We start from the raw sequence: 26860 nt of genomic DNA on the forward strand, positions 1-26860 counted from the left end.
AAGACCAATAATAAGATAATGTTACAAATGTATACTGCTATGGCTAAAAAAAAAAAAAAAAAAATATATATATATATATATATATACACACACACATACACATACATACATAATATTCAAGTATATTTAATTATATTATTATTTAAAATTGTGGTTATTTAAAAAAAAGAAGAAATTATTTTATTCAGAAAGGATGCATTAATTTGAACAGAAGTGTCAGTAAAGATATGCAAGTTATGCAAGATTTCTATTTCAAATAAATGCAAATAAAAAAAAAGTAAAAAAAAAAGTAAAGCACAACTTTTTTCAACATTGATATAAGAAGAAATTTCATTTGAGCACCAAATCAGCATATTAGAATGATTTCTGAAGGATCATGTGGCACTGGAGTAATACTGGAGTTATGGCTGCTGAAAATGTACAGGAATAAACTACATTAAGATATATTAAAATAGAAACAGTTATTTTAAATTGTAATTATATTTCACAATATTACAGTTTTTACTGTATTTTTGATCAAATAAACTCAGCCTTATATAGCATAATAGACTGCTCTCAAAACATTAAAAAAAACTTTTCCAATCCCAAATATTTTATCATTTTATCTTATTAACATAAGAAAATTTTTATTCAAGAAATAGTGCTCTTAAAAGGTTAAATCTTTATAATATTCTAGCACCGTCCTTATAAATGAGTATTAGATGGCAAGAGTAACTGAAAATCTAACAATTAAATACAAAATCTTGACCAAGAAATATACAATATTTACCCCCCAAAATAATAAAAATTCAATTAATATAAAGCTGCTTTATACCGATACATTTTTGCTTTACTACTGTATATACACGTTGTAATGAAACTTGTGAAATATGGATTATTATAGGTAGTGTGGTACCACATTTATAAGGTTGAACTACAAAGCAGTAATGCTGATAGGACACTATATGGTGGTGTGCTATCATGCTTACGGGGGCAAGATCTCAGCAGCCATAAATATCTTCTCCACCAGCTCCGATAGGATGTTGAGTAAGTGAGCTAGATTCAGGTTAACATCCTCATTCTTCTCCAGTTTAGACGGGTTCAGCTATGGAGGGAGACCAGAAAACACGCCACATGAGGGAAAAGGATTCTGACTGCCAGTTTATTCACTATTCAACAGAAACCTGACAAAAGCCAATTTGCCCAAGGCTTTAGAGAGAACATCATGTTGATGGATTTGGCTCAGAAACACTAAACACAACACATCAGAACAAGAAGATGAGAACATTTACAGATCTGGGGCACAATGAAGCCTGATGTTAACAGTGGGATATTTTTGTCCACTGAACAACATCGTTCTATTTAGTTCCATTACCTCACAGGACTGCTTGCTCTCCATGATCTTCAGGATGGTGTCTTTGAGGGCGTGATGGACGAAAGGAGTGGCTGTGGCCTTCATGTACTGCTCCATCAACGTACTGGCCAGAGTAGTGGCCCGAAACAGCGTTGTAGCTTCATCTGCAACACCAAAACAAGAAACCACATTGTAAGGATGTTCATGATAAACAATGGACAACAATAATAATAAATAATCATCCTTTATACATTTTTATTATTATTATTGTTACTATTATTATAACGTTATATTAATTATTCAATTTATCCAGAACAGTCTTAACATTTCATAATTCAGAAGAAAATTTATAATGAATGTATCCTGAATTGGAGGAAAATACTGGTAACACTTTATTTTAAGGTGTCCTTGTTACACGTTACATGTATTTACTATTACAGTAACACTTAATTATGCATTATTACATGCAAGTAACCCTAAGACAAACCCTAATCCTAACCATATAGTAAGTACATGTTAAGTTAATTAATATTACTCAGTACTTAAGTGTATAATTACAGTGTAACAAGGACACCTTAAAATAGTGTAACCAAAATACTTCATTTTATAATTATTAGAATTCTAATTACATTATAATTACACTACCGTTCAAAAGGTTCTGTTTGGTAAGATTTTTTTTAAATGATTTTGAAAAAAAGTCACCAAGGGCTGCCTTATTTTCGAAAAAACAGTCAAAACTTAAAATAACTACTTTTTTGGAATATATTTTAAAATGTAATTTATTCCTATAATTTCCTTCAGAAATCATTCTCATATGCCGATTTGCTGCTTAAGAAACATTTCTTCTTAAGACAACAATCTACTAAAATTTCGTCATACTAGAGGAAGTGGTCGAAAAGAAAAGATTTAATCGGTTACCTAAGGTTTTTCTTCTTCTCTTTCTCCTGGATGAGACTGAATACAAAAGCAATGTATAGTAATGCTATGCCATTTATATATATATATATATATATATATATATATATATATATATATATATATATATATATATATATATATATATATATATATATATATATATATATATATATACAGTCATGGCCAAAAATATCGTCACCCTTGGGAAATATGAGCAAAGGCGGCTGTGCAAATTAATCTGCACTGTTAATCCTTTTGATCTTTTATTAAAAAAAATTCACAAAAATCTAACCTTTCATTGGATAATAATAATTTAAAATGGGGGGAAATATCATTATGAAATAAATGTTTTTCTCAAATACACGTTGGACAATTATTGGCACCCCTAGAAATTATTCGGTGTAAAATATCTCACTGATGAATCGAAAATTGAAATAGAAATCTTTTGTAATATTATTAATGTCTTTACTTAATTTTTATATGAATTTAATGCATCGTTTGAGTAAAAGTATCGATGTCTTTGCAAAAACAAACAAACAAAAAATTCAGAGTCAAGTCACGCTCTAATTAATATTCATTAATAGCCAAACTTTCATCATGATTGAAATTGTAAATTCATCCACATACCAAACGGAGTCAATACTACTAATACTGGTATTGTGACAGCTCTTCTCTGAACACACTGCACAATTTCAAGATGATGTCTGATTACTCAGTCTATTAAGTAAACAATTGTTCATTGCTTGAAAAGAGGGACTGTATAAAAAAGCACAAACAAAACTGTCAGAGCTAAAACCAGATGAACAAGCCTGAGGGAAGCTGTCTAGCCTCAGTGTAGCTGTGACATCTGTTTGCTGTTGAATACTGAACTGTGAATAATACATTTACATTTATGCATTTAGTAGACGCTTTTATCCAAAGCGACTTACAGTGCATTCAGGCTATTTTTTTTTTGTGTCTGTTTTTTTGTGTTCAATTCCCCCCACGACCTTTTGCGCTGCTAACGCAATGCTCTACCACTGAGCCACAGGAACACAAAGATAACACAAAGATAGAGCCCTACCCTCCATATTAATTTCTCTGTCATTCAACGTCCTCAGTAACGGAGCTTCAGCTCGCTCATGTCTCAAGATACGGAGCAAGATGCTGGCCAGCAGGGTGCGGTCCTGTCCACACACGTGAGCCAACGCATAGATCACGTGATAGTCTCTCTGCAGAATGAGCTGGGGATGGACAGTGAGAGCATGTCAGCAAAAGATACTTTTATCAAAAATGTAAGTGCTCAAGGCCACAAGTATTAGTTCAAATCAACAATCTTTAAGGCCAATCTCTTCAAGGTCACATCCTCTTCTGTGCAAAGTGTAAAAAATGACCATGTGTACGCTCACCTCTTTGAATTCACTGTACTCTTCCTCAGGCATGATCTTCTCCATGGAGTATCGCACTCTTACGCGGAGTGTGCCTGGCTCAATTCCCTTCAGCGGCACATAGGAGCTCAGAGGAAACCACTCATCGATCATCTGGCCCCTCTGCAGCTTGCTCAGCTGGCAACGCATGAACACTGAAACAATACAGAAGAGAAACAAATTAGAGAAGAGAAGAAGTCTTGCTCAGCTTCATCTAGTGCCAGCAGAGGGCACACTTATGCAAGGAAAAAGAGCATAGGGGATGTTAAAGGAATGTTGCTGCAGAAAATGAAATTGAGCTCTATGGAGCATCTTTAATATACTGTTGATTACCACAGACAATAACTCAAAACTATAAATTGATTAAAAAAAAAAAAACTGAAAACAAGTCACAGAACATTTAAAATTATATTCAATAAACTATAATTCTCTTTCTTACTTTTTGGGGGTTTTGAAAGAAATTAATACTTCTATTCAGCAAGGATGCATTTCTGTTTCAGATTTCCATTTCAAATAAATAGGCTTCTTCTGAATTTTCTATTCATCAAAGAATCCCCGAAAACATACATCATGGTTTCACAAAAATATTAAGCAAACATAATCAAAATTAATAATAATAAATGTTTCTTGAGCACTAAATCAGCATTTTAGAATGATTTCTGAAAGATCATGTGACACTAAAGACTAGGGTAATGACTGCTGAAAATTCAGCTTTCCCATTACAGGAATAAACTGCATTTTAAAATATATTAAAATACAAATATTTTAAAGTAATATTCTCTCACAATATTACTGTTTTTACAATATAAAACAAATGCTGCCTTGTTGACCATAAGACTCTACTTAAAAAAAAAAATAATAATAATAATTAAAAAAAAAAATTCCGACCCTAAACATTTAAACGGTCGTGCACTTATAAACAAGGATAGATTAAAAACTCCACTAACAGAAATTGTTAATAACACAACTTAACATTTATCTAAATCAAATGTACAGCTTGAATAATACCCTTGACTTTGTATGTGCATTATTGTAACAAAAAAATAATAATAAATAAATAATAATAATAATAATAAAATTGATTTCTGTGGTAAACAACAGTGTCACAAATGATGTCATCAGACATTCCAGTATACTCCTTTAAAAGGTCAGGATCCAAAATGAAACTTTTGCCACACATGTGTCTTACTGGATACATTTTTATTTTATTTAGAAGTATGTTTTATTTTTGAGTGGTTAACACCAAGACTTGTTAACTTGTTTGCTTAAGTCAGACAATCATTCTTATATTTTAAACAAGGTTTTTTTTTTTAAACTAGTCAGTATCTCATTTCATTTGTCTACCAAAGTGCATTTTTATTCACACAATGTTTGCCGAGTGTTAAGTGTTAATGGACCCAGTGTGACATATAAATAAATCTAATGCAATAATTATATGGTAATGAGCAGGCAATGATACTCACAGATGTCACTTTCTTTGCTCTTCTTGGTCTTGTTGCTTAAGCTTATTTCAAATCTGTTGATTTCGCTTGACAAGTCACTGCGAGAGAGGAATGGTAATCAGAACCTTAATCGAGCATCACTTTCAAAGCCTCTAAACGAGTCTTGAGAGTCACAATGAACTCACTCAAAGATGAACTCCTCAGTGAACACAGGGTTCTGTCCCTCTCTAGGATGAGTCTTCGCTACCTGCACACTGTTCAATGAGATGGTGCAGTAAGGGTTGGTGAAGTGTTTGATGGGAAGTTTGTGGGCCTCCTCCACATACAGGACTAAACTGCTAACCTAAGGCGAAAGAATGACATGCAAATGTTAGATTTTTCCGTGCTCTGTAATGAATAAGTGATGAGATGTCAGAAGCAGATGACATGCGGAGATCTTTTTCCAAAAATATGCCTGTGGTAATGAAGATGACAATGCTCTTTTTAGATTTAGCCCAAATTGCATGTCTGGGATCAGGTGCTCTGAAAGTGGTTTTCATCACTCTGCTCACCAGCATCCAGACAGCTCAGCTGTGGCCTGCTCTGAGAGCACATTCAGAGTCATCTGAACACCTTAACTCATGATTAAAGCAACAGAAGTGAACATTTAATAAAAACAGTGAGACTTCTCTCTTACCTGACGCAAACGCTTGTTGAATGTGGTCTGTAAGGGTTTCCTAAGGTTATTGCAGAACGTCTGCAGACATTTCATCCAGTCCTGTGAATGCAGGACACATGGTTGGTTCAAAGACTCGTTTGTCACTTTTACACAGGCTTGGTTCAGACATGCAGAAAAACTCCAATTTTGTGGCATCTGGGTTTAGTGTGTAGTGCCTTTATTTTTAGTTTATGGTAATTCAGGGTACATTTGAAATTAAGATTAATTAAGAAATTAATACTTTTAAGCAAGGATGCATTAAATTGATCAAAAGTGACAGTAATGATTTATATGGTTACAAAAAATATGCACATTTCAAATAAATGCTGTTCTTCTAAACATAAAAATGTATCAAGGTTTCCACAAAAATATTAAACAGCACAACTGATTTCAACATTGATAATAATAAGAAATGTTTCCAGTACACCAAATCATCATATTAGAATGATTTCTGAAGGATCATATGACACTTAAGATTGGAGTAATAGCTGCTGAAAATTCATGTTTTTACTGTATTTTAGATCAAATAAATGCAGCCTTAGTGAGCTTTTTTTATATACATAAACACACATATGTAGAAGTGATTTAGTACCTGTGCCTGCTCAGGTGTCTCCCCAGCAAAGTAGAAAATGTACTGCTCTTCGCTAAAGTGCTGAACCACAATCTGGAAACAGTTTGGCCTGGACATAAAAATAGCATCAACATAAAATATGTACATCAATATTGCTGCTTTGCAAACTGGCCCCAAACACTGTGGACACTTGAGTTATACTTGATACTGTTTTTCAAGTGACTTGAGTTGCATTACAATTGCATACCTGCCAAACAGACTGTCGTGGACCCCGTACACTGAGCAGACGCTCAGATCGATTAGTCCTTTGGGTTTGGTGGCTCGCTTCTCACTCTCAAAGTAAATGAGCTGAGCATCATTGCCCTCCAGGATGAAGTACAAATGCTTCCAGCGCTTACCCTTACCTGTGGAAGTACAAGTGTAAAGGTAAGCAAGATACTTATATTTTAAGGGAGCCAACCCGTGGGAGAACACCTGATTTATTTATGTCATGAATTTAAAAGACAAGTATGTTACTTCTTGCACAAGCAGCCTATATAATAAATATTTTACTACACATCAAACCAGCTGAATACTAAATACAAACAACAGCTGAATGCCAACAAGAAAATGTATCAGAAATAGGGCTGGGTACTGACTCAGACTTCACAAATCTATTTGATTCACAAGCTCTTAATTTCATTCCAATTTCGTTAATATATCAATTCATTTTAATTCATTTAATATACATGTCGTTATTAAGTCCCTTTTAGTTAAAGCGGTCAACTACACAGGAACCTTGTCAGTAGGCACACCACTTTATTAAACATTCAAATTAATAATCTATTAAATTTAAGTGATATTTGTTTTTAAGCAACAATTAAAAACTGAGCTTTATACAAAAGTAAATTGCACAGAAGTTTTAGATCAACTTTTTAAATGGTATAATTATGTTTCTACAATCTACATTTAAAGGTGGCTGTCATGAAAACTTTTATAATTTTATGACAGACTTTTTGAAGCGTAGATTAAATAATAAGCACATCACTAACAGGTTAGGCAAAAATATAATGAATACACAACACAGTGCGTATGTTCAGCAAAACACTCCTCTCTAGAGTTATTTTTTCCAGCTAACTATCAAGTTTAAGGACACTGAATGGCTTTCCTGAGGTAAGTTCAACTGTTTTATTGACATCTTTCCGTGGTTGATACACTGAGGGATTGCATGAGACATGATACATTTCAATTAGTTGTACTGCATCTTTTAACACAACCTTTGATGTTAATTTGTATTTATTTCATGCTATAACTAGTAGTAAAACAGAGGAGATAATTGGTTAGTGTGTTCTGCACACTACCACTTGGACTGAGTGATTTGTTATGCCAAGGTAAAGAGTGCCAAAATGACATTCATTGATTGAATTTCCTGATGAAATTGGCAGAATCTGAAATCTGAGACTTTGTTTTATAGCAAAAGTAGCAAAGCACAAAGCTTATTGCGATTGTTGGATGACAGGCATGCTACAATTAATGTTTGGTTAACTTCTGTTCACGCATCAGCTAAAAACTGCAAGAGACTAGATTGACCTTGGGATATAAGAATTAATAAAAACTGATAATTGATTAAAACCCAGCCCTAATCAGAACACTGCACAACACTGAACTAACAGATATCATTACTTGCAGAACACCTAATTTATTCATATCATCAATTTTTAAGAGAAAATTTAATTTGAATACGGGGAGTCCATATAAAGCAGCCAGGATTTGAGGTATAATGATTTTAGCCCACATTAAACCACCCGAATATTAAATACAAACAGCTGAATACTAACTAGACAAGATGTCAAAACTAATTCAGATTCATAGCCTTTGATCAATGAGCACACCCCACAGAGCGCCAAATCTCTTAAGCAAAGCCACTGTCATTGAACTGGACAGCTCTGTGTGTTCAGGTAAACGCTTTGCTTTTTGTTCTGCATAGCTGATCCTGAGCTGTCGGTGAAGAGTCTTCCTGTGCGTTTCACAGGTGATCAAAGACTGTCAAGGTTTGACAAAACCACACTCACATGGGGCTTATGTGCTACAAATTACCCACATCCTCTCGTCCCACTGAGAATGACTGAGCACTGAATACAAATGTTACGTGTATGTGTCAAACAGCCTTATGTGCTGATAACCAGTAAAAAAGTCATGGGAAGCAGTTGGTTGAATAAAAACTAGCCTGCAGTACCTTTGTTGAAGAGAAGATATCCTTTCTTGACAATGTTTTTGTAGAAAGCATCTTTTGTTTTCCGTCGAATAGTGTTATAAATTTCTCTGCCGTCGACCAAGTCGGAGAGGACTTGCTCTTTTTGCTAAACGGCAAAAAGGACACAGTATTATGCTTATTATTGAGATGATCTTCAGCAATATCTGAGCTTATTGTAATGACCTTTCATTTACCTGGATTGAGACGGGATCTTTCAGAGTGTAGCCCTCCACAATCTGCTCTTTTCGGTAACGTTCGATAATATCGTCAACACTGCCAGGAAAAACTTGGTTTAATTAGAGACCAGCTGAATATACAGCCGTGTGGTTTATTACTATGTGCAAAATTACATAGTGTTACATTTTAATTAAATCAGCTCCGCGGCATAATATATGGGACAGGGTTTAATCTCTAAAATGCTTTGTTCAGCATCAGGAAGCAAAAATATTTGGACAGGCAGACTGAGTATATGGCTGAAATCAGTTTAGTCATTTGTAGTGTGAACAAAAAATAGTGTTTGCAGGCATATGAATGAAATAAAAATTTGGGCATACATAAATTATTCACCACTGTATGTAAAAATCAAACACTTCATTTGTATACAGTTGTGAAGCAAATGTGGAGTCATCTGAAATCTTTACAACCAAATCAGTGATAACATAATTGTAAGAAAATAGCATAATCATTATTTATACATCATTGTGCAATGTGCAAACACTGCTTAGCACTACATAGCAGATAAAGTTATTAATACTATTCTGATTATGGAATCCAAGATGGTGCCATTATATGATTACATGGAGTTTCTCTGCTCACTGTTTTGCTAGTTATAATTATTATGTTTTTGGTTGGTTATTGCTGATATGTATGCTTATGCGCGCAGATGTTATGCTATTGTTGTTGAAGAGCTCACCAGGAAAATGTCCAGACAACCATGTTGTTATGGCATTAAAGTATTGTACTTTATTATTTGATGGGAAGGCAAATGGGTGTTTCAGAGGAGGATATGAAGAACGAGGGTCCATTTTCAGCCAGACCCCACATGATGCTTTTAGGTATTGACAAGACACATTTGTCTGCAGTCCTACCTGTTATAGTACCGCCCTCCCATCATGTACTGGTTGTTGGGAGTGGGGCTAATCTTGAACCTTTGGATGTTCTCATTGGTACGAAAGAAGAGGGAGTAGTCGCCTGGTGTGTTGTCCGACGGCCTGACCAGAAAACTGCAGACCTGACCAACTTGACAGAGGAGAAGCAGCATATTAGAAGTGCTTTTAAATAGATTTAAATGGCAGTTATGAAAATAATGACAGCTTCTGTTGTACTCTATTATAATCCAGTTATCTTTAATGAATTTCCCCTCTTAGGTTTGCAAAAAAAAGTATTCAAAGTTTGGGCAGCCAAAAATGACAAATGATGCATATAATGCTGGATAATGAAGCCTTTAATGCCTTCATAAATCAAAAGAGCTTAATACGTGCACACTTATGATTTAAAGAAGTAGTTAAGCCAAAAGTAGAAGTTAAGTCATTATTTAGTCTGTACCTCCCACAAATCTATCTACGACATGAGGGAGTAAATACACTGATAGACAGATAATTATTTTGGCTAATAACAGATAAAAGACTAACGTATGATAAATGGATAGTCACTTTGACATTTGCTAAAGATTAACTTTAATTAAGATTAAAGATTAACTTTAAGTTAGTGTTAGATGATGGCAAAGGTCATGTAAATATAGGGGAAATAATCATGTATAATTAAATATCCAATGTCAACTGACATGTTTTTTTTTATCGAATACTGACAATTACAGAAGCCTGTTTCAGCCACAGAATAAAATGGAATTAAAAAAGGTAACTGAAAAAATTTTCCTCAATTTCTCATTACAGTTTACATCGCAAGACTTTGAGTTTAGATCACCAAATTGCAAGAAATTATGAAAAATCCTAATTGAGAGATATTAATTTGCAATTGCAAATTGTAAAGTCAAAATTGTGAGATAAAAATCACAATTACCTTTGTATTCAGTGCTGGAAACAAAATAAAAAAATAAATGAAAAAAAGAGTCAGAATTGCACGATAAATTAGAAGTGTTTTTTTTTTTAGACAAAGTCGCAACTGCCTTTTTTATTTTCTGTGTTTTTTTATTCCATGGTGGAAACAGGCATTCATAAATAATCATTATTTACAATTAGAAGGGAACTATTACTTTAATGATGTCAAAATATGTCCATGAAATACATTGCTGCGTGGTTGTAGCACATCACCTGATATCACAGTCAGGTTTTTTTTTTTTTTTTACTATGTTCATTACACAAACATGTAACAGCCAGTGGTTTGTCACGCTCATGCACCTGTCATTAGCAAGTTGTACGCCTCCTGTTTGCTTATCTTCCTGTGGTACCAGCTATGAAGATAGAAAAAGAAAAATAAGAGGAAACAGGAAATGAGACATAAGTAAGCAGGGCAGAGAGGGCAGCACCCCAGGCCCTGTGAGTCAAGTCTGAGTCAGAGCATCCTACTACGGTCACAGCACAAGGGATCAACCCACCTCCATCAAAGCTGCTCTCTGATCAGATCAACAGCCTGAGGCTTAAACATTCATATTCATACACATAAGTGCAGCATTTCTCCCTGATTCTGACAGATGTTTCTTCTGCTATGGCACAATGAACTAACTAAAACTAACAGGGCAGAAGAGATATGCATGCAAAACTAAACAAAGATATACTGTCTTATACTATATATACTTACATTTTTCCCTCATGGGGATCCTCTTCTCGTCCCTGAGAATACATTCAAATTAATCTTTTAATTAATGTGCAAATCCAAAGGAAGTTTACTGAAATATTTTGTAAGGCGCTTTCAAAGGATAAAAGCTCAAAGACACTTACCACCTCCTCCACAAGATCATCCACAATAAGGCCCTGTTCTTCTGTCCGAACATTGGTTACCCACATCCAACCATCATCCAGTTCATTGTGAACGATAAAAATGTCTCCTTTGAGAAAACTTGAGAAAGACAAAGTATACAATTATATAGAAGAGAAAAATAAACAGTGGAATGAAATGACCACACAAATTTAATAGTCCATATGAAATAAAAGTAGACCCTTTTTTAAAAAAAAAAGAAAAAAAAAAGATGGGAAATAATTTTAGATTATAAAAAGTTATCCTAGTCTGTTATCTTTCAGATGAGTATTTTTGACAATAAGCTGTTGCATTCTGAATGTAAAAGTAACTATAAACGTGAAATGTTTCTCAATTAATGAAGGTACTAGATGGTCCCCTGTAAGAGGTAACACTTTATGATATTTAGATTTTTTTTTTTTTTTTGAGGCAGCTTAAAAATGTTAAAATTTAGGGAGGGCATTAGTCTATTACACAGGATTTCCCAGCTTCACATGCAATTTACATTGCTTTTCTGCACTATTACTTTTTGTAACTTCCTGTAAGAGCCATTGAATACCACAGAGGAAGAAGATCATTCCAACCAGCTACTCAATGGATCATCTCAATCCTGGTCTGTCACATTTCGAATGTCTTCTGTATTTAACACACCTGACTACTATCAGCAGCTCATTACAGGAGGCTCAAAAACTTGTAATGCATCCAAATATGCCAGCTTCCCTTCTACACAGTAACATCCTTAAATAGTAGGCAAAAATAACTGGATGACCTACTGCTTTCTCCCAACACTCTATAGTCATATGGACACTTTAATATTGCATGAGGCCACAGGAAAGTCGTCTTATGCATTGTTTTGTTCTCATTTGATAAATTTATTTTTACATTTGATCAGAAATATAAAATAAGTCTTTTATATAAAATAAAACAGTTGCGAAACAGCATGCCTATTATTAATATATTGGCTGTTTATTAGTACTTATAAGCACATATTCTGCATGTCCATATTCTACATTCCTAATCCTACCCAACACCTAAACTTAACAACTACCTTACTAACTATTAATAAGCAGCAAATTAGTAGCGTATTGAGGCAAAAGTCGTAGTTAATGGTTTGTTAATGGCGAGAACTGGACCTTAAAATAAATTGTGAACCAAAAAAAGACTTTGCATGGTAGCAAAGAGATTGCATAATAATTATTAAGCAACCTTTACGTTTGGATTTATTACAGTTCGTCACGGAGACATTTTGCTCACAGATTTAGTAGCAGCAAATAGCACGAGTTGTCTCAGGAAGGAAAAAAAAAATTGGCTGTATGATTATTTCATTTGAACAGAAAATCACAATAGATTCAAACATAAATGCTAGGTTGCCAGTTTGGGAACATTAAGTAAAATAGAAAGTTTAAGATTTAAGAGAAAAGCTCTGATCTGCACATCTCACAACCCCAAGCATGAAAGCCAGTGCACGATAACAGAAATTTTCTCAGGATAAATAACCAAAGGGCCTACTGCAGACACTTACGTGCAATTAATCGGAATCAGAAATCAAGATGATTATTAAATCGATTGATCGTGCAGCCCTGTTTCAAACGTTTAAATTGATTTAAATTTAACTCCCTCAAACATGCAGAACAGTCTGGATCCTGAAATGTTGTATAAGATGATATTTAAGAAAGTTTTTATACCTGATCTCATCAGTTTCTGGCACTTTGGTGTATGGAAGTATGGCCCTCACTCGTCGTCTGTCCTCTACTGGCTGGAAGGAGAATGAAAGGTTGTAGCAACACCACGAGGGATCATGACACATATTACCACTATGATGATCAGCACAGAAAGATTAACAAAACACAATCCTGCTTCTGGATGCACAACCTCAGATATAGCAACAAATACGAGGAGCACATGGATGTGTTATCATTGTAATGTCAGAAGGTCTCATCGTACCTCTGGGGGAGCCACTGGAGATGACAGTTTTTCACCTTTCAGTAGGCAAGACACATAGCTGTAGTAACCAATGAGGTCTGACAGGGATGAGAAGCGTCGTCCACCGATGTAGTAATCTCCACACATCGCAATGATCCTGAACACGCACACAAAGCAGACGTTGTTTTGCCTTTCTGCATTAAAATTACAACGCCTGAATGAATTAGACTGACATTTACTGCAATAAAGTATTTAGGCCTACTTCTGTGAGTCTTTCCATTTAAAAATACAACACGAGCACAAAAGCATTTGTAGTGGCTGTAAAACTCAGGTTGTGCATGTTTATTCAACTGCAACAAGACAATGCAACACTCTAGAAGCATTTGCCATGGAGAATGAAATTAATATATTACTGAAAGAATTGTTTGCTTACTGCATGTTTCTTTATAAATCAGTCATTGTGAGCTTCACAAGTTTGTTCATAATTGATTAAAAACGTCTTGAACTGTAAATTTTGCCATAAATGCCTTGAGCATACAGTGTTTAAATGTGATCCGTGTCTACGTTTTACTTCTGCTCTAGCTTCTGTACTTATCTAGTCTATACTTGAAACATGGCACTGAAAAAATTGTTTATGCTTATGATTATTTGCTTTCAATGTTCCTCATTTTTAATTCATTTGGATTAAATGTCAGCTTAATGTTTAAACATACACTACTGTTTAAAAGTTTGGGGCATCAAGATTTTTTTTAAGAAATGAATACATTTATTCAGCAAGGATGTCAAGTGACAATCAAGACAACTTCAATGTTAAAGTTTTTACTCTATTTATTTTTTATTAAATAAATGCAGCTTTGAAGACTTTTCAAAACATCTTACCAAACACAAAATTCACACTACTTTTATATCTTGTGGTTTTATATGTTATAAAACATTAAATAGACATCCTGGCATTGTGAGACATTTAGACAATGAAATGACACATATTTCAAAATGTATCACTTGATTTCATACATGTAGACAGGAATTATAGTTTGCGAAAAGTCTAACTAGTAAAATGTGTACAAGTTATGTCACAATAACAACAGATGCAAGTAATCTTAGGCTACTCATCAGAGTGATATCCTCCACTGGATCCAGCTGCGCAACGCATCGCGTTATGAGCTAAATTCTGGGTTATTTCTCTCAACGAGTCTTCTTCCAGAATCAAAGTAGCTGTGATGAACTCTTCACTTTTGTTTACGCGGAGGCGATGTGGGCGTTTACATGCACGCACGTCTCACGTGGATGCTTAGAATTTGAAAAGCGTGATCGGCTCGTGCATTAGAGATAATGAGCTGAGACGGGAACACTGGACATCGCGTTGGTTTCATATGGATTACTTTAACTGAGAACATTTGTTTTGGACGTGACTTACATTTCAAGCTTTCTATACATATATTTCTCATGTCTTTGAGGCGAGATACATGTTTTATTTACATGTCTGTGAAGAGAGGTGACAGAGACAGTTGTTTCGTTGTTATGACTATACACAAATAAAAGTAGACCCTTTGCAGTTTCAAACAATACCTTATTCTTATCTGTACCATCAAAACTCACAAGAGTATTTTTAGTTCTTTTCGCGGTCATAAAGAAAATAGGAGACAGACCGCACTGATGCGGGCTTCGACCCCAGGGGGTTAATCAGATATCTGATACACACACAATCTCTCTCTCGCTATTAATTTAAAATTAATAAATAAAATAAGGTAATTAATAAATTAATGAATAAAATTAATTTTCTCAAATAAATCTAATCTGTAGGTCCTGCTTAATTTCACTTTAGAATTCTAAATCTATACAAACATAGATAAAATAAACTAAAATTACTGTTTTTTTTTCCTGGTATATCTCCATTCAGTCAAATTTTGCACCGCAAACATCCACAATAGCTTGTAACTTAACCATTCTGGCAATTAAAATGGCACAACCCAACGTCAATTATAAATAATTTTAATAGCTGAGGGTCAACTATGTTGATAGTAAAGTGATCACCAACAGAATAGTTTTAGTCAGGTATCAGTGTAAACATGGATATTGTCTACAAGTCATGTCTAAAGTGAATGTAAACAAGCAGGACACTAAATCGCATACGGTCAAAAGATGCATTAGGACTCAAAGTGTAAACGCAGCCTTTGTCTCTGCAATGTTCTTGCCTATAGATATTATGAGTGTATCTGTGAGCTTCAGTGAAACAATATGATCCAGACAGCTCACCTGAAGTGATTGACCACATTGGTCACGCTGAGAAAGGACAGTACAAAGGAACCAGGCCGGCGGTCGCTTTCCCTGATGAGGTAGCTGCCCGGTGTCCTAGCCTGACGCAATCGCTCTTCCGCAATGGTTCTGTCCAACATTCCATGGTACCATCTGAAAGAAAGCAAGCACAGATGACGGAGATCAGTTAGCAGTAAATCAGATTTTAGTGTCTTCCTCTACTTGGTCCATCAGCACTGATTTTAATGCAGCCCTGAATGTTGGAAAATGCTGAAGCAGGTTTTTTGAAAGGATCTTTTTGGCATGCTGACATAATCAAGCCTATATATTTAGTACATTTTATACCAAATCACTTTCCAGATTTTGTGAAAAAGCTTTGCTGTAATGCAGTAACTCTGTAAAAAGAGGCTTGCAGAGATCGTTTGATTTTTAGAAAAAAGAATGCAAGCTGCCATCTCACTCAGAGATATGACAGGGCTCCCGCTACAGAACTTCTCTCCACAAAAACTCATGCGGAAATATCCAAAGTGAAATCTTGCTCTAAAAAAGGTGCCTCAGCACAGCGAGAAAATGTAAAAAGCTTTTACTGCAGAGCCTCAGTCATCAAAAACATGGAGCTTTCTAAATTAAACAGTAGCTTTTCTAACAACACTGGTTAATTTTTCAGTGATTTTAGATCCCTGTAGAAAAAGAAAAAAAAAGACAACACTCTTGTCTGATTTTAGTGTTTTGCAACAGGGGGTCAAGACAGAGAGTAAAAGAAGAGCTGACATCTATAAACCTACAAAAATCTAATTAACCATTGTGAGTTAACAGATTGAGATGCCACATAAACCCACTGTAGCTCAATTTACGGTATGTAAACGTAAAGCAGAAAACAGTAGTGTCACCACTTGCACATGAATGAAAGATCACTGGCATGTGAACGTTAAGGATGAAAACGGTTAATATTAAATGTAGGGCTGTGACGGTCGCCGTGACAACCGCATCATTGAACTTTGTGTCAGTACGTCATAAATAGGACGAGGAAGTTTACTGTGAGGGATTTGTCGTGTCGTATCGTACCGTATCTAGTGTATACAGCATCACTGATTATAATGGGTTCTCGCCACGCCGCTCGCTTGAGGTAGACAGGGTGTATTTAACTTTCTTATTTAAGGCCACTTTCCTATTTAACTATTATTTCTTTGATATTTATTTTAGTGTTTTACAGTGTTCACTGAAGGAAGTGCTAAAATAAACACGCGCGTTTGTTAATAGATGATTGAGCCTCATTTATTTATTTGTGCGTTTCAGAATTATATATAAATATACACAACACCGCGCCACCGGCGGTAGTTGGTCCATTACCACCGCGGTTGTAAAAATCCACCACCGTCACAGCCCTAATTAAATGCAGCTTTTATTACGTGGTTTATTTAAGAAATATTCAACTCCTCTTGCAGTAACTGTTCCTATTTGTCCCACAGCCTGTTTTTTTTTTAGTTACGAGCTGTATGGAAGCCAAACGTTTCAAGTGAACCGCTTTAAAAATGGTTTAAAATAAAACAAAACAATAACCTGTATATCTAGTAAAATATAAAAATAAAACACTAAAACTAAAATAAATTGTTTTAAATTCTGCAAGACAATTAAACAATCACAATATGAAAAATGCACGGTTTAAAAATGGATTTTCATTTTGAGATTTGCTAAAGATTACCTTCAACTGTGTCATTAAATCTAAATGTTAAACTATGGGAAATAAGCATGCACAATTAAATATCCAATTCATAGCTTTCAGCCACGTGACCGGCTCGAAGACTTGGAGGGCAAAACATCCATAGAACTGCTGCACAAGCGTGTCAATTTTTAATCTGCTTCCCAGCCGCAAATATTTTGATTACCTCTCAAAAGAATAAAACATGCACGTTTTGGCCATTTGCAATCCATATTAAGCACCCGCGGGAATATTTTAATCATAAATAGTGCGACAAAACGTTGTAAAAACACTTAAAGTGCCATAATATATTTAAAACGGTAATATTAAAAGATCAAATTCAGTAATCACTACATTAATGATGCACAGTTTACATAGGCAAGCAGATGAGGCCAGAATATGAACGCGATCCGCTTAACGGTTCAGTGTTTTCCTTCTAATGGTTTTCTATGGGAAGCCATTTAATGTGAAACTTTGCACATTGCGTTTGTATTCTGGCTTCATCTGCTTGCCTGTACAAAATATACATCATCAATAAGGTGTAGGGCTGCAACAACGAATCGATTAAATCGATAAAAATCGATTACTAAAAGCGTTGGCAACGAATTTCATAATCGATTCGTTGTGTCGCGCGACGCGGAGACGTTTGATTATAAAAAAAAAAAAAAAACTTTAGTTGAGCGGAGCGGAGTGAACACACTCGGTCTCTCGCGCACGGATGCTAGCAGAGTTTGGCGCCTCATAAATAAAAAACAAAAGTAAAAAAAAAAAAAAAAAAAAACGAGCGGAGGTAGAGGAAAGATACATGGCGGAGGCAGAGAAATCCGTGCGACCCAAGTCATCCAAGGTGTGGGAGCAGGGCGGCGTTTGCGTATGGCAGAGTATGGCAGTTGCCATACCCTAGCCCAGTCAGGTGCTGTGAAAAATTATCCAAACTTGAGTCGCTTATAATTCGTTTTATTATTTTAAATCAGAGAGTTTTAAAAATAGTAAACCAATGATAAGCATTAAAATAACTTGTCAGTAAAACTTGAACGCCATTGGATCATCGAGCTCTCAGCGAGACCTCGTAACTTCACCCGCCTCCGTTCAGATTGACGCGCGCACAGCCTGGAGAAGATGAGATCTCTGCTTTTTCGCAATGCAAGGGTGAATAAATAATTGGTGTTTGAATAGTACAGCGTTTTCTTTACTCAAACACTATGTCAGTAAAGGATAATGTTTTTGTGTGTTTGAAGAGTGGAGAAGAATTAGTTTTGCTGTCTATATACGTTTTAAATATCCTGTGCATTATGTGCATAAGCGCTTAATTTGAGATTTTGGCCAAGTGTATTAAACAACAAGAAAAACTAAGCGCCCATATAGCTACAATCAAAGTTATATAACCTGTAAAGTTGATGAAAGCATAATGCACTTAATGCACTTATGCACTGCATAACAGTTACAGCCGTTCTAACGACAGACAAAACACTCCATCTCCGTCATTCTCTGGTCAAAAACATTATTAACTCCATTTGAGCTTGATTTTCATATAATGTTAAGTGCAGGTGTCTGATACAATACCAACGCTAACGACGCAGTGTTGTTAAATTATTTAATTTTTGCTCTCCCAGATGTAAAGCATACATGTGTATGTTTTTGTGTTAGTCCATTTTATTTTTTTTTATTATTATTATAACAGCTCAGGGATGTTCAAGGAGCAACATGTTTGTGCACTTTCTAAAGATTTTAGTTCTGTTTTTGAATAAAGGGTTGGAAATGAATGCTTTTTTTTGTTTAAATCCGATTCATCGATTAATCGAAAAAATAATCGACAGATTAATCGATTATTAAAATAATCGTTAGTTGCAGCCCTAATAAGGTGTTTACTGAATTTCGCCTTTTAATATCTGCTTTTTACTACAGTATTACTTGATGCAATCTGCGTAAAAATAACTGGTGGTCAGTGGAGCAAAGCTTCGTTTTGACTGCCAGGTGGGCGTTCCTATAAGGGTGTGACGTCACATGAAAACTATCAATTAATTTAAAAAACAGAAATAAGCTGATAATCAAAATCTTACTGAACTATCTTGCTTTTTTAAAATATACAATAAAAAAGTCAAAAAATTTGCCCACTTCTGGAATTAAAAGTCAAAGGGTTCTTACAAAAACAAGCCGAGCAGAAGTGTCCTCTGACACTCTTAGAAAAAAACAAACAAACAAAAAAAAAAACCACGCCATTTGATAAACATCATGATTTTGCATGCCCACTGTGGTTCAGGGTATGTCTAAAATTAAAACATGCAAGCTAACTCAGGCATTTTTCCATAGCATGCTATTTATCAGAGTACCTGTCACCATCAAAAATAATAATAATAATAATAATAAAAAATAAAAAAATAAAAATAAATACTTAAAACATTTCATGGTACATTTGCACTATCACTTTGTTTAGACTTTGGCTGCACAGTTAATCTCATTAAAACAGATAAGAACAGCAAGTCAATTAGCACTTCAAACATGGAAAAAAATATATATAGAGTCAATTACAGCACAAAAGTCAGTTCATATATGTGTGGAACAACTGTGATATTTTCCCATGAGTCTTGCCCATGATGAAATGTCACACTGACTGCAGACGGCATATCATCATGTGGGCAAGCAGCCCTCCCACACTCAAACTCAGTGTATTCATAAGCATATGCAGCGGAGAGAGCAAGTTTAGTTTGTGCTGAATGTCAGTTTTCTGTGGAGATTTTCTAAAGTTTTGCTCTGAGTATAAGAGATGCTGCATTTCAACTTTCCACATTACTATTGTTCTCACTGTGTAATAAAATCTAAGAGAAATGATATATACACTGCTCAAAATAAATAAGGGAACACTTAAACGTCATAGTATAACACCAAGTCAGTTAAACTTCATCAATATCAATCTGTCCAGTGATTGTGAATCAGTTTCACCTGCTTTGGAGCAAATCAAAGTGACAACATTGTACTGGAGAGGCGACAGCAAGACAACCCCCAAAAAGAGAATGGTTTTACAGTTGCTCCCTCCTTATGCTTCTTGACTGATTTGTCTCTAGTTTTGTGCTTTGTTATTTTTTTCAATGCAAGTCAATGACTTCTTCCAAAAGTTATTCGCATTAGGCTGATCATTTGACTGATCATTTACAAGACGAGAAACACACTTGGTCATGTAAACTATTGGCCCATTTTATCAACCACCGTGATAAAGAGCGTAGGCGTAATTTGCACACTGCAGGCTTAACTAGGCTAAGCTCTTCCTTCCCTCTATATTAATTTATTGAATATGCAGGCTCTATGAAGCAGTCCTTTGACTAAAACTGCACCGTTAGCAGAAGGAGAGTCCCTCATAATTCCCAGAGGCTGCATTTTGTTCTCAGCAGGACTGCCTCGCAGCTCTGTACGCTATAAAAATGACATAAGTAATACAGGGTTATTAGCACACTGGATAACGTGCTCTATTAAAACTTCAGCGATCAAATAATTCACAGGCTCCTAAAAACACAGATGTGTGGACCAAATGAAGCGGGATTGTGATCATCGATATTCGCCATCATAACATATAAGCAAACAAATAAGTAACAAGTCACACACCCTTCATGCCTGTTCACTCCAACAAGCCTTTAAATAAAAAAACAAAACAAGAAACCCACTGCATTACCATTGTAATACCATTATTCCTTATCTAGAGAGTGATAACATATCTTACAAATAAAAAATATGATATATTATAATAATAACAAAATAATATATAATCACTTCAGCTTTTTCTTTTTATAATACATCATTTTATGTGTCCTATTATTATTTCATATTTAGTACTGTTTGGTTTAGGGACAGTAAGTTATTATTTATTTTTTGGTTTAAGTTTTCAAAAACTCTTCTATGCTCACCAAGTCATATTATTAGAGTTTAAAATATCTAGCAAAATTTTCATGGAATTGTGTAAAAAAATACAAAAATAAAATTTGGATTCTGTGATGAATAGAAAGTTTAAAAGAACAGCATGTGTGTATATACTAGTAATATTTATTTATCAATGTCTTTATGGTCACGTTTGATAAATTTATTGCATCCTTACACACACACTGTAATTTCAATGAATTCCTTCACTCCATGTGCAAAATGCTGTACTGCAGATAATTAATTTCATTTATCAGAAGGTTAATCAACATTTAAATTGTTTGGATGCCAAGCAATTAATCATGCATCTTTTTTCCCCCCAGAGAATGACATCAGACTAAGTGTAAACAGGCCTTTAGGCTAGTGATTTCACCATTCTTCCTTTAATAGCACTGCAGAGTTCAGCTCCTGTGCTGACAGCAAGGCCTATGGGTAAATAGCAGAAAACTCCACACATTCAGATGGGATATAGACAAGCTCATCCTCCTGAGGAATGTCTGATCGTGTCAGTGCTTGGCTGGTGCCTTCAATGAATAGAAACAGTGAAGTCAAAATAGCAAATTACATCATAGTCTCTTTTCCTCTGGGGAAATTGATACTTGCATTACATTAGCTGGTGTGTGTACTGTGCCAAGCGTCCAGTGACTTGTGTGGTGTACTTGACGAGGTGCAGGTGAAAGTCTCACATCCGCTTGGGTGAGTACTAGACTACATAATGCTCTATCAATACAAAGACTGACACCCTGTTGGTTTGGCTCTTGGATTTATGTGAAAGACCAAAAAGTTATTTAAAGATGAAAGTTAGAATATTAAAACAAATTTTTACTGACCTAAATTCAGACATTATACAACACACTAAAGTACTACTAAAAGAAGGAAATTTATATGATTTACTGTTTTTATTAAATTTGACCATATTTTAGGAGTAAATTTGTCCCTAAAGAATGACTATATCGAAAACAGAGAAACAGGCACAAAATACAAAAACAAAAACAAAAAAATTAGGTCTATTAGGTCAGGAGTTTTCAAACTGGGGTTATTATGAAATTAGGAAAAACAAACCAAGAGAAATGTATTTTAGAGCTGTCAAAGTTAATGTGTTTTCTGCTTCATATTTTCTGGATTCTGTTTAAAGTTTAAATTAAAGCTGCAGTCCGTAACTTTTTTGGGTTAAAAATGATTCAAAATCAATATTTGAGCAAGTACATAACTATCACCTTATTTTAGCCCAATTCACAATGGCTATCTTATAATAATGTTTTCTTATTTGAGTGGTACGGGTAGGTTTTCGCGGGAAATTTGAACATGCTGCTACGTCATTACATCACGTCTGTAAACATAAAGAAGTTGTCCCGGCTAGTAGGCTATCGCATCTGAGGATCCTGCAGGTGGCGGATCATTTATAGCCTTTTCTCACAGCAGCTACAATAATTAAATGTATCATTTTGATGGCGGATTGTAATCCAGAAAGGATTATGTGTTTATGAAACACATGTTAATGAAATTAAATTATATTCCAGTTTTAAATGTGCTTCTGATTACAGATAGCCTGGGATTACACAAGATTTGTATTTGAAAGAAAACCAGTTCAAAAGGAGCATAATTTGCTTTTTGGGTTAAAATAATTTCTTAATATGAAATTCGAATGGCATGACAATTAGATTAGACTGTACAGAAATTGAAATCTACACGCTAAAACGCTCATAGTCACGCAATGCTGATGTTGTTAACATTAATAATTTGAGAATAAATTATAACAATAATAATTTGTATGGTTTGATGTGATATGAGCTAACCGACCGTTAGATTTAAATCACCATTGGTAGCGTGATTTATTGTTTTTGTTTTTGTCTCAGTTGGTCAGAACAAATGTGGCAGACTTGTTACTTGTTCAGATGGCAATATATGGTGAAAATTCTTATTCGGGTCATATATTCCAAGACGTAGGCTAGGTGACTGACAGCAACACATTCACCTCAAAACATTAGATTCATCCGCGCTGTAGCCATGCCTGAGTACAACCCCACGCATGGAAGATAATACCGTACAGAGTTCCAATTCCAGGTTTTCAAACAGAGATGGCGACAAAGAGGCAAAACTTACGGACTGCAGCTTTAAACTGTAGTAATAAAAAAACATGTCTAATTAATGGAAGTCATAAAACAATTTAACAGCAATTTACACTTTAACAACAGTTAATAAAGAGTTTAACAAATACTACATTTTTAGAACCCTATGAAATCAGCTGTTTTATTAAATTCTGTTTTATTTTTCTCATATTGTGTTTTTTATTTTAATATTTCATTTCAATAGTTTAATAAAATTGTAACAATCAAAAACATGTTCAATCTATTGAATTCATAAAAAGTACAATTTAATACATCATTAAAATACAATAATAGGGAGCCTTTGTAATAATATATAATTTTTTTACCCCAGAAATTCTTTGTTGTGCGTTTTAAATCTTTCTATATTTTATACACTTATTATACACTTATTTTCAAAACATGCAGTATATGTGGACTTCATATTTAAATAGTAGTCTTTTTTTTACGGTTTAATATTCACAGATGCTAGTCCATTTTTATGACTGAATCCCATCATTTAATCCATATTTTCCACATCTTGGAAATCATAGGGCCTTAAATGTGTACTTATGATATGGAATAATAAATAATATTAATAATGCATGATTTAATACATTTACCAAAGTTGATGTTATTACCATTTTATTTTGCTTTTTAATCATGGTAAGAAATCATTAAATGTGATCTTTTTATTCTACTGACTCCACTAGTTTTAACAGTAAGAAAAGAAAACATACAAACAAACAAATTTCTGCATGTAGTTGTGCGAGAAAAAAAATAAAAATTCTTTGATACACCATCAGCTCAACTGCTGGATTAGACGACAACTAATCCATCACAGCTATAATATGACAGCTTGCATTTGCATATCAAAATCAGCATATCAACATTTTTAGATACTGTTTGCAAACTAAAACACAATGTCATTTAGGGTAGGCTGCTTAAAAACTGTGCTTTACACAACTTCTCAATATAACAGCGACCAAGAACAGGAATCTAGAGAACTGACACTTCACCTTTAACATCTCAATAATGGTTACACTCTAGTCTAGCGCAATAATATGGCTATTTTCCAGCACAGGCCAAAAGCCAGGTGCCCTAAAATTGAGCATCTTCAATGCACACTCTGACCTCAAGAGATCTGCATTTGAGATGACTGAAGCTAAAATATATCAAGCACGACTGTGAAAGTCTGTTGCCTCAAACTCGACTCATGCAAAAGCAGAGGAACAGGAAGTGTGCTGAGGTGGACAAGTGACACTCAAACCACTCGCATGCCTTGATACTCACTGTCCTTTTTGTGCCTCGCTGTAATGGAAATCAACTGATATATGCAGCACAGCGGACAAAAATAAATGATTAAAACCACAGCCAGCAGCACGTCATCAGCAAATTCATTCACAGCTTTGACACAACGAACCATAAATAGTAGTCAGAACTATGCACTAGTTAAACGTGCGCTCGTTAGCCTACAAACAGGACATTATAAATGACACTTCACAAGAAAAGTGGTACTTCACATGTGAAGAGAAAAAGCTCTTTTGACTGTGAAATTAACCCAATAAGAGAGTGAATGTTCCAGCACTCAAGCACAAATCTCTCAGCACTTGAATACGTTATGATTTCCAGACAATGGCTGTATTTTTAGATCCATACTAGGGGCTTTTGAATTATTCACTGAAAATGCCATGAAAAGATCCTGACAAGATACCAGGGAAGAAGGACAATATTCTTCCTGGATGTTTCATCTTCATAGCTGGCTCGCTGAAAACATGACCTTTCTGCGGTTAGTTTGTCCCAGACATCAGAAAAGGAGCTGGACCTCTCAATTTACAACACTTCATCTTGGAGAAAGCGAGGGCAGAGCGGGCTTGTTGAGACTTGATTGAGGGGTCATATTCGCTCTCTCAAGTTGTTTCAACTCATCCGTCTCTCTTGATGGGTTTCGACTACCTCAAAAACACCTCTAAAGATGTCACGTCACCGCTCATCAGCATGACAGAGTAATGAAGCTGCACAGCCTTATGTTAGTAGTGTCCTTCCACTATACCGTCAGCTGTCATGAGCACATCTCTCATTCTGAGGACAGAGGACACCAAAAACCCTGATGATCTCCATCTGAACCCCAGAAAAATAGCATTACTGTTGTGAAAACTTCCTGACAGTTTGAAACTGATGAATAAACAACTTTGCCCTCAAATGGTTTGAAACATTTATAATGAAGAAAAACACATCTCTAATTCATTGTAACCACGCTCAACTACAAATTCGTGCATTTAACATCTGTCCACCTGAGACAATCACTTTTCATTTGAAATAAAAGACACTCTATTAGTATTTAGTCAGTAAATACATTGTTTATACTGCAAAAAATTATAATATAAATATATGAAATAAATTAATATACAAAATATATGTAAAATAATATATCAGATTTATGCAAATTATAGTGTAAAATGTATTATATTAAAATGCAAGAGAAATATTATGGCAAAAAAATAAATCTCCAGCGAGAATTAGGGCTGGGTTAGCGGAGGACAAGTTTTTAAAAAATCTATAATTTTGTAGGCAGTATAATATAACAATATTAATGCAGTTAAGGAATAGATTCAGTTTTCATTTGTTGACACCAATATTACAAAACACAGTAAATAAATAGCAATATATTTAACTATTTAACTAGAAATAATTTATAATATCTCTAATTTTAGATTAATAATTTTATCTAATTTTAATTATCTATTATATTAATTACATATCTAATTTTAAGTGATTCATAAAAATGAATGGAAATTCCAACTTTAAAGCAGATTTTGCTGCTTTAATCAGAGATGCTATTAAAACATCGTCTTAATGCACATTTGTTGTGAATATATGATGAATGTGCAATAAATTAGCCAGCTCTGGCCAGAGCTGTGCTTATCAATTTTAATAAAAACACAGAAGTGTTTATTATTATTATTATTAATAATAATAATATTTTCGAAAATGAGAACGAAACAGACAAGACAAAGAGGAAAATATGGAAGTTCTTCACTCCATATTCTGTGAGTCTGAGCTCCGAACGGCAGCGTTCGTGTCCCACTTACGCTGAATTCATCCTCTGCTGCATCCTGGGCTCTCTGGCTTGCTCTCACTCACTCACAAAGTAATCCCGCTCAGCTGCCGAGTCACTGGGGTCTGTCTCCTCTGTCTCACCAGACAAACCTCCCATTTGGTCGTCGCCATGTCCCAGAGAACCTGCTGTTTGAGTGCGATCACCACACAGCTCTTTAAGTCAGCGAGCAGAAACTCAAGTGGAAAGAGGGCTCCACCTCACATATGGCTGGCACAGTCTTAGCTGATGTCCAAAAGTGAAATAATCCAAGCTGGTTATCACTCCATTGGGGGAACGATTTAACTAAGAGACGCTGGAGAATGAAGATTTGCCTTGTCTGCCTTTGATGTCCTTCCTCTGTGAAGGCAGTCGCTCAAAT

The 26860-nt window shown here is 34.9% G+C and overlaps 1 protein-coding gene across 1 annotated transcript in view; it reads right to left on the bottom strand.

Moving 5' to 3' along the window:
• rasa1a (RAS p21 protein activator (GTPase activating protein) 1a) overlaps positions 1-26860 on the bottom strand; it is a 39176-nt gene that overhangs the window by 4584 nt on the left and 7732 nt on the right. The window contains exons 2-19 of the mRNA XM_058775516.1: positions 15693-15845; positions 13458-13593; positions 13199-13269; positions 11498-11615; positions 11358-11389; positions 10958-11010; positions 9689-9839; positions 8795-8873; positions 8583-8706; positions 6615-6771; positions 6389-6476; positions 5776-5856; positions 5285-5442; positions 5121-5197; positions 3640-3812; positions 3315-3474; positions 1355-1497; positions 969-1084 (exon numbers count right to left, since the gene is read on the bottom strand). Of these exons, the coding sequence (XP_058631499.1) occupies positions 969-1084; positions 1355-1497; positions 3315-3474; positions 3640-3812; positions 5121-5197; positions 5285-5442; positions 5776-5856; positions 6389-6476; positions 6615-6771; positions 8583-8706; positions 8795-8873; positions 9689-9839; positions 10958-11010; positions 11358-11389; positions 11498-11615; positions 13199-13269; positions 13458-13593; positions 15693-15845 (2070 nt within the window). The remainder of the gene's footprint in view (positions 1-968; positions 1085-1354; positions 1498-3314; positions 3475-3639; positions 3813-5120; positions 5198-5284; positions 5443-5775; positions 5857-6388; positions 6477-6614; positions 6772-8582; positions 8707-8794; positions 8874-9688; positions 9840-10957; positions 11011-11357; positions 11390-11497; positions 11616-13198; positions 13270-13457; positions 13594-15692; positions 15846-26860) is intronic.

The sequence above is a fragment of the Onychostoma macrolepis genome, chromosome 05 (genome assembly GCF_012432095.1).
Source record: "Onychostoma macrolepis isolate SWU-2019 chromosome 05, ASM1243209v1, whole genome shotgun sequence".
Lineage (NCBI taxonomy): Eukaryota > Metazoa > Chordata > Actinopteri > Cypriniformes > Cyprinidae > Onychostoma > Onychostoma macrolepis.